The following is a 9,531-nucleotide window of genomic DNA, read 5'->3' on the forward strand; positions in this document are numbered from 1 at the left end:
GTTCTTAATGAATACTGAAGTGAGGTGGGCGGGGCCTGGTAGTAGGAAGATGGCCGCTCACAGGGCTCATGAGCTTGGCTGTCTGACATGGCGGCTAGCGGGGCAGTTGAGGGGGGTACGGCTCCCTCTGGCTGGGGTGTTAGTTAGGGGCTCCGCGGTCCCCTCTGGCTCGGGTGTCAGGGGATATACCGGCCTCCCCAGCTCTATGACCCCAGTTAAGGGGTCAGTGCCGTACACCGGGCTTATCGCCGGCTGGCGGGGGTACCGGGCTGGATGGAGGTGGAAGGAGACTGGGAGTGGGAGCAGGAGGATGTTGGGGCTGGTGTTTGTAATTGGAGGTACTCTGGGAGTGGTCCAGACCCTGAAGTATTCCCTGGGGGAGCAGAGGGCGGAGGAGGAGCTGCAGGTAGGAACATTATATGGATTTATAGCTGCCCGGGTCCTGGTCACTGCTGGTCCTTCTATGTGGTCCTCTGATGTTCTAGAGCAGGCCTGTCCAACCTGCGGCCCTCCAGGTGTTGTGAAACTACAAGTCCCAGCATGCTTTGCCGGTAGACAAGCAGTTGATAGCTGGAAGGGTATGCTGGGGCTTGTAGTTTCACAACACCTGGAGGGCCGCAGGTTGGACAGGCCTGTTCTAGAGGATCAGCATGTCCTGTCTGAATGACAGACTCCTGCTGGGACTTCTAGTTCCACAACAGCTGGAGAGCCGCAGGTTGCCTGTCTGTGCTCTACATGTATGACATCAGCATATGTCATATATACATATGTCATGTATGTGACAGCTGGATTATGTTTTGTGCACATACAATCCTTGCAGGGCACAATTGTATCTAGTTTACAGATTACATTTTACATTGTAAGGTTACTCAGTACAAACTATTGTTCTGTCCATTTTAGAGCCTGAGAGGCTTCTTATTATTATGTATTACTGTGCAACAGAATTGCAAGACCAGAGTCAGAAGTGTTTTAGAAGTGATATTTTATGTCTTGCTATGTATGTCAATGAAATCTGGACTTTATGAAATCACAATGAAGCAACTAATATTATTTGTTGACTAAAAAAAAAGTCTCTGAATGGTTTTTTTACCATAGATATATGTTTAAAGTCATCGTTCTTGATGGATCATTATGTTTTAACTTACCAAGTTGTACTAAATTTAACATAGATTCTGTCATATTCCAGAGAGCATAATGGGCTGGAATATAATGAAAATGCCACGTTCACTCAAAAAAGTGATTCTATTCTTGAAGGAAGGCATTTGTTTAATATGCAAGTCTTTTTTCTTAACAAAAAAACCCTCCCTTTCTTGCTTTTATGTCAATCTGTAAACCAATACAAACACAAAACTAAAAGGACAATGTTTGCACTGACTGTTTAGAGTCAATAAATGTTTTTGTCCATTTGTTCTGATAAAACAAGTGCGGTATGGCTATAACCAAAACTGTTTTCATGTACTGAGTTTTCTTTCTAGTAAATAAACAGAGAGAACAAAATGAATAACTGAAATATCTGTAGGGCTTTGTGTCACATGTCTAATAATGTACATCGGTCTCTGTTGTAGGGTTGCAACGTCAGCGGTTTAAAATCAGACACATTGGGCTAGACTTACTAAAGTGCGGGTTTGAGTGGAGATGTTGCCTATAGCAACCAATCAGATTCTAGCTGTCATTTTGTAGAATGTACTATATAAATGATAGCTAGAATCTGATTGGTTGCTATAGGCAACATCTCCACTTTTTCAACCCCGCAGTTTAGTAAATATACCCCATTAAATTTGCCTAAATCAGAGAGCTGTCTGTGTAGTGTTTGTGATACAGGGAAAATTTGGATACAGCGCTTTAATTCAGGTTTGTGGATGAGCTTACACAGAGGACTGACCATAAGGAGCTATGGATTGACCAAGTCCTCCAAGGCAGAACTGAGGTAAGAGTCTGCTCTCAGATTCTGGTACTGGAGGACCTTATTTGCCGTATGTATAGGGCAAGATTGGTGCAAATATGAAGGAACACCTCTTCCTGAGAGGGAGGGCTGGGGTTAAACTCTAGGAACCACTAGCAGAGGCGGAACTATCGAGCTGTGGACCCCTGATCCAGGGAAGGTGGGAACCTGGCCCAAAGCTTGGTAGTTCCCCATGCAGTGGGCCCCATTATCTCCATGGACCCCGATGCACCCCACCTGCTGCACCAATGGTAGTTCTGCCACTGACCACTAGGGTAAACCCATTGCGCTCATGTGGTAGGTCATCAGTCCCTTTAAGAAAAATTCCACCTAAGACTAAATTATTTTTTTTTGTGGAGTTAACTAGTACAAGACAATGAAAAAAGTTCTACTTGCCTTCGGTCCAGTGAGATAATGAAATGCTCTGAATGCCCTGATTCAAACAGGCAGCAGTGTTGTTGACACCCTTGCTCCATAACATTCCCATTCATGCAAATGGTAAGATTATGGGGGAGGAGCATTGACAACACTGCCACTGGTTTGCAAAAGGCTAGTTTTATTAAGCAAGAGGGTGGCAGAGCTGAACGATTTTTCATTTTGGGTATAGCCATAGCTTAGTTGAAATGCTTCCACAGCAACAATTGGCGTGTCTGGATTGATCTTAATGCAGAAATGCAACGTGTATTTCTATGCTTCTGGGTTCAAATGGCTGACCTAGCAACCCTACTCATGTCATTATACAAACCTGTGATACCGCAGTACATCTAAAGTGTTCAAAGTATGGCATGGTTAGCTTTGGGTCACTATACTAAAATTGTCTTTTGTCAGGTCCCAGACGGTGGTCTGCAACTCACACTTTACCAATACAAAACCTGCCCCTTCTGCAGTAAGGTCCGGGCCTTCCTTGAGTATCACCAGCTGCCGCATGAGATTGTAGAAGTGAATCCTGTCCTGCGAAAAGAGATTAAATTCTCCACTTACAGAAAGGTTCCGATCCTCCTGGCTAACGCTGGATGCCCTATAGTAAGTTCCTTGCTCAGTACATTCCTTGTAGAGAGATAAACACATTGATTTTGTAAATATATTTTAATAAACGTAGGTTTTGAACTTAAGAGTCTATTTAATTCATGTTGAAAACCAGTTTGGGGAACCCTAACATAGCGGGAAATCCATGAAGTTCACATATAGGATATATATTTCAGATCCAAAGTAAAAATGTAGCGTGCATTGTTAAATATCGGCCATCGCCTACACATAGCGGGAGTCAACATTCATCATCATCATCATTTATTTATATAGCGCCAACATATTCTGTAGCGCTTTACAGTTGGGGACAAACACAGTAAACTAATAAACAAACTGGGTAAAACAGACAGAGAGGTGAGAAGGCCCTGCTCGCAAGCTTACAATCTATGGGACAATGGGAGTTTGATACATGAGGTGAAATCTACATTTTGCATTTCGGCCCAGCCAGACTGTAAAGGTAAAAGTGACTCATAAGCTAAATGATCCTGTTACACAACAATGTTGGTCATGGGGTAGTTGTCTTGTGTCAAATTGTGTAACGGGTGGTAATAGGGTAATGTAGTGAGGTTAAGATGGTGGTTGAGGAATATTATAAGCTTGTCTGAAGAGGTGGGGTTTCACTTGAAAGTTTGGAGACCAGAGGAGAGTCTTACTGTGCGAGGGAGAGAATTCCATAGAGTGGGTGCAGCCCGATAAAAGTCCTGTAACCGGGAATGGGAGGATGTAATGAGGGTGGATGAGAGACGCAGATCTTGTGCAGAACTGAGTTGCCGAGTTGGGAGATATTTTGAGACAAGAGAGGAGATGTATGTTGGTGCAGCTTTGTTGATGGTCTTGTAGGTTAGTAAAAGTATTTTATATTGGATTCGGTAGAAAACGGGCAACCAGTGTAGAGACATACAGAGTGATTCAGCAGAGGAATAATGATTTGTAAGGTAAATCAATCTTGCCGCTGCGTGCAAACTATATTCATAAAAATCCATTCTCTAGGAATCATTAATATCGCTGAGTCACAACTGTCTTCTATTTAATTTATAGGCATATTCTCACAAATATTGTATCTGCTCACACCATGGCATCACCTTGTGTTTAGGTGATGGGTACATGTTAAACACATGGACTAGTGTAGTAATGAGGTTTAGACTATGGGGTAATGGATCTGCGTCATTGAGGTTGGCCACACGTCCGGTGGCGATAGAGTATTTGCACCTCTTCTGGTGTTTTAGGAATATATTGATTTTACTTTTATTTTCCGCAGCAACTAAATGACTCCTCTGTTATCATCAGCGCAATCAAAACTTTCCTCATCTCCAAGTAAGTCCAGGGAGGGATTGCTCTATAGTTTTCTATTGTCCTATATATCGCTAATGTGGTTGTGATACACTTTAGTTGATTGTCTGCAATTTGGCCTTTCCAGAAAGAAAAACTTGGAGGAAATTGTGTCTTATTACCCGGCTATGAAAGTCACAAATGAAAAAGGGAAGGAGACGACGGAGTATCAGAACAGATACTGGCTCATGCTGGATGAGCAGGAGACGCAACAGGTGTACGCGCACAAAGAGACGCAGATGTGAGTGGTCCGCTCTGTGGGGTACTACTGAATAGGTGGCACAATTTAGAAATATTCTATTGAGGCAGACTAGATGGACCTCCAGGTTACTTTTTTGTGCTGTCAGAGTCTGTGTTTCTATGGGAAAGAAGAGATATTATATTAGATATTAATAAGTCATATTGATCAGGGCTGGCAAAGGCAAACCGAGGGGGCTTTCCTAGTGCCTGGAAACCCCCTTCCAAGCCTGGGGCACTGTATAATTGAGGTGGCTGGACCCTGCCTCCACTTCACATGGCTCTGATTGAAAAGGGAGAGTTGTGTGCACCTAACAGTAGTGCAGGCAGCATTGCCCATGTATATTATGGGGATAGGAAGAGTTGTGAGCAGCCAAGCACTGTCTAAAATCATAGCCACGCCCTCATGCATGCTGGTCACGCCCACTGCCCCCCCCCTCTACAAATCCTGCGTTTGCCGCTGGGTGGGGTGGCGGAAAGTGTGAAGGGCGTTTCTAATTGTCTTGAATATTGTACAGGATCAGGACGCAGTGGTGGGAGTCTCTTCAGGATCGGAAGGGGATGCTTGGCGGTCTGTGAAATATACATAATTGGGAGGGAATGGTCAGATGTCTTTTGAGATACTGTTGAAGATCAGGGTTAAATGGTCGTGGCGCTACAAAATATTATACTTGATCAGGAGGAAATGGTTGGAGATCTATTGAAATACTGTTCAGGATCAGGGGGGGGGGGGGGGTAATGATCATGGATCTGTGAAATATTGTACAGGATCAGGACAAAATGGTCCGGGGTCCCAGAAATATTCTACAGGGCCATAAAGAAATGGTCAAATGTCTCCGTTTAAGATCAGGCAGGTACTGGTTGTGGATCTGTGAAATATTATTAGGACGGAAAGGTCGGTGGTTCCTAAATTATTATACAGGGTCAGGAGGAAATGTTTTAGGGTCCCTGAAATGCTGTTCAAAGTCAGGATTCCATGACGGTGGACCCAATAAAGTTTTGTATATGATCAGGAGAAAATGATGCAGGGTCCCTGAAACATTGTACAGGATTATGAGTGATTATGGCAGTTTGGTCAGGTGTCTGGCAGGGATAAAAAAAATGTCTGCAGTAATCTGATCGATGTTCTGTCTTTGTATTGTTAGATGGTCAGGTCCTTTAAAGTGACAGCGTTTTGCTGGCTCACACATAAAACAATGATACAAGTGTTACATAACGTAAAAACAGAGTTTCTATCTCAATAAATCAGTGTACAGAATATATGTATACTCCCGTCTATTTATTTTTGCTTTCTTGTAGGGAGGAAATGAAATGGCGTCGTTGGGCAGATGACTGGCTGGTCCACCTCATCTCTCCTAATGTTTACCGCAGCCCTGGAGAAGCACTTGCCTCTTTTGACTACATTGTCCGTGAGGGGAACTTTGGCCCAGTGGAAGGCATCTTTGCCAAATATGTAGGCGCAGCAGCCATGTTTTTTATTGGCAAGAGACTGAAAAGCAGGTCTGTAAACTTGTTCAATGCCTTTGTGTATTGTGGCATAATGTATTGTATATGTATAAAAGGTTTGACTTGTTCTGTGTGCACTCGTTACAGGCACAATTTACAAGACGATGTCCGTCAGGATCTGTACAAAGCAGCCAATTTGTGGGTGTCAGCGGTGGGGAAAGAGCGGAAGTTCCTGGGTGGCGCCCAACCCAATCTTGCAGATCTGGTGAGAATGACTTCTGTTCCTTGTGTGATGTATTCATATCTGTACAGTAGCTGACCCTGAGCTCTCTACTCCTCCACAGGCCGTTTATGGGGTCCTCAGAGTCATGGAGGGCTTACAGTCATTTGATGATATGATGTTAAACACCAAGATCAAGCCCTGGTACCAGAGGATGACCGCAGCCCTTCACGAACATACAAACACACAATGAGAGAATACTTAACAGGCTTCTCTGTCCTTCAAGGGCTTTATATCATTCATCAGGCCAAAACCAGTCGTTACTAGGCCTGTGTGTGCTTGCTGGACCCTGGATGATAATCGCAGCCACTTAATTGGTCGGGAGCTGCTCAGACTCTTTTGCCAGGAGATTATTCTTGCTGTTCGTAGGATCCAATCTAGTTAATTTTAAACACAACCAGGGCGTATAGTATGGAGGGTAAAACAAACGAGGGGCATTTTCCCCTATGCTCAGGTCACCACGGCATCTAATACTTTTGCCGTTTTAACTTTTGAAATGAATTTCTATCACAATGAGTGGAAACACATTGTCTTGACTACTAGGAGTCTTCTGAGATGGGACTGGCTTGTGAATGCTCTTCATCCCCATCTTAACCCATGGATTGCAATCTATAAATGAGTTGGAGTATACTGGTTAGACAACACTAGGTTTAGTGAACACTTGGCAGAGAGTGTGACCTATTTAGAAATTCTCTAAAGGATTAAATGACAGTTGGAAGGCAGCACTGAAGGTGCTCTTCAAGATTAAACAAACATAAAATTACTTACTTAGCTGTAAGACGAAATGGTGTTGGAAGCTAACCAATCAGTGGCATGGTTTTCTATTGCACATTCTATGAAAGAGGAATGGAATTTTTGTTGAATCTTGTTATGATTGTACTTTGTTCTAAAGGCCACTTTTGAGAACACTTATAGATCACTGCACTTTTATATAATTCCCACTATAAAATTTCTGGCCAACCTGTGGCTCTCCAGGTGTGGTGAAACCACAAGTCCCAGCATAACCTGCCAGCAATCAGCTGGCTATCTACTGGCAAAGCATGCTGGGGCTTGTAGTTTCACAGCTGGAGAACAACAGGCTGCCCTATAAAGTATACCTAGTACCTGCTTCTAGAAGAGGCAGCCATTTTGTGGATTGAACTAATATGGATGCAATTAATTGGCTAAAAGCTAGTGACGTTACTGAGGTATTTTTTTATGTGTTTTTTTGGGGGGGAAGGGTAATTCAATTGGCCGTCTTACACTTGAAATTAATGCAGCCTGCACATTATTACCGTTAGTACGGTAATTTAAGTCTGATTTTTTTCCCTTGAGCCGTGATCAGAAATTCAGGTTAAAATTACCGTATGAACGGTAATCGAAAGTAACGCAGCCAATTGAAATCATCCCCCATAGAATGTACAGATTGAATGTTGATCAGTTGACAAAATGGCTGCCTCCATGATGAGTGGGCAACATGTACTCTTTAATAACAGATATTATAATTTTATCTTGCATGGTAAGAAATAGGACTTTGGACAGAAGATGAAATCTGGATGGTACAAAAATAAATAAATCGTGATCTTACAGTCCAGGATATTTCCACGTTTTTGGTTCTTTAATAAATTTATGGATATTCTGACTAAAAGCAAACAGACTTCATTTATATGCCCAAATTATGACAATGTAAAAGATGGAACTATAAAAATATTATTCAAGGCAGAGGTATATTTTCCACAATTCCAATCCTGATAGGACTTTTTTCCCAATTCTATTTATCTAATGGTATATGTGATAACATGCTTAGTATAGTGCTTTGTCTATTTATCTTTTTCATGGAGATGTAACCTAATCCCCCCCATCCCTGTTCTTATGTCTTCCTCTCAGTCTAAATCTCCTCACACATGGTACAACCGTGAGAGGATCAGGGTCCCCCATGAACTCACCCCCCAGTGGTTAAACTGGATAACAGCTTGTAGTTAGGCCAAGAACTTGCATCTCTTCCACTGTCCTCAGGACCTGCTTGTGTGTTTTGGAAGATGACCACACGCCATCATCTTCTGACCACGTTACCAATATGTCTAATCATTATCTGATTGAGGTACATCAGTGGAGGAGTTACCAGGGTCACAACAACACACAGTTTTACCTCTGGGAATCAGGTGCCTATAAGCGTTTTGCTACTTGGTCCATTTGTGAATGAATTGAATTACATAGACCAGGCCTGTCCAACCTGCGGCTCTCCAGATGTTTGTGAAACTACAAGTCCCAGCATGCCCTTCCAGCTATCAACAGGTTGTCTACTGGCAAAGCATGCTGGGGATTGTAGTTTTACAACACCTGGAGGGCCGTAGGTTGGACAGGCCTGACATAGACCAAGACTGGTCAACCGGTGGCTCTCCAGGTGTTGTGAAACTACAAGCCCCAGCATGCTTTGCCAGTAGATAGCTGGCGGGGCACGCTGGGACTCGTAGTTTCACAATACTTGGAGAGCCACAGGTTGGCCTGGCATAGACTGATTTATTTCCCCCATAGTAATAGTTGTTCCTCTTGGTCAGTATGCATGTAAGAGTGTATTTTAGTGATGCATTTAACCTGTGTTTCACCTTTATCATCAATACTAGTAGCGCTCAGTAATGCGGGACATAAACTTGATTTAAAGGTTTAGAATGAACCCACATGGAACCATTCATGCCGTTATTAATGCAGTTTTCAGGTGTAGGCAAGCAGGTGAGTGCACATTAACAGCAGAGAGGTGTGAACCAGTCTCAATGTGCAGCCTCAGCCTCAACTCTTGAAGAAACACTCCCTGTACAACACAAGTTTTTCTTTACATAACAAAAAGCCAATAGAATGGTTGTTACAGTTTCATTATAATACACCAGTACGAGGTTACTTTATAAATAAAACAAACATACATAAAGAAAAGAAAATAGTAAATATAGAGAAACCTGAATTATCTGAGCACGACTGGACTTGAATAATCTTTTTAGGGTGTAATAACCATTACTTTGTTTTAAGTTGATAAGATCACTGAATAAATGATCACAGTGACAGGCAACCAGATATTACTAATATTAAGGGTAATATTTGAAATATAAGTTACAATAATACATGTAGGGGCCCGGCCGGATGTTGGTTTTCTAAAAGATTACTGATTGTGTCCCTCACACTTCACAAAAATTTGGGGGGTAGGGGGCAATCAGCAGTGTTTGGGTGCCCGGATCCCAAAAAGTGGGTGTTGCGGAACTTCACACGGAAGTGAATCCCCCCTCCTTAATCAAAGGAAGAG

General features: G+C 42.8%; 1 protein-coding gene across 1 annotated transcript; it reads left to right on the top strand.

Moving 5' to 3' along the window:
- Positions 1–16: 16 nt before the first annotated feature.
- Positions 17–7,833, top strand: PTGES2 (prostaglandin E synthase 2). Its single transcript, XM_075185128.1, has 7 exons — positions 17–406; positions 2,771–2,965; positions 4,227–4,282; positions 4,386–4,538; positions 5,834–6,034; positions 6,128–6,245; positions 6,325–7,833. The coding sequence occupies exons 1-7, from the start codon at positions 50–52 to the stop codon at positions 6,451–6,453; spliced, it is 1,209 nt and encodes a 402-aa protein (XP_075041229.1). The 5' UTR covers positions 17–49; the 3' UTR covers positions 6,454–7,833.
- The last annotated feature ends 1,698 nt before the right edge of the window (positions 7,834–9,531 follow it).

The sequence above is a fragment of the Mixophyes fleayi genome, chromosome 9 (assembly GCF_038048845.1).
Source record: "Mixophyes fleayi isolate aMixFle1 chromosome 9, aMixFle1.hap1, whole genome shotgun sequence".
NCBI lineage: Eukaryota > Metazoa > Chordata > Amphibia > Anura > Limnodynastidae > Mixophyes > Mixophyes fleayi.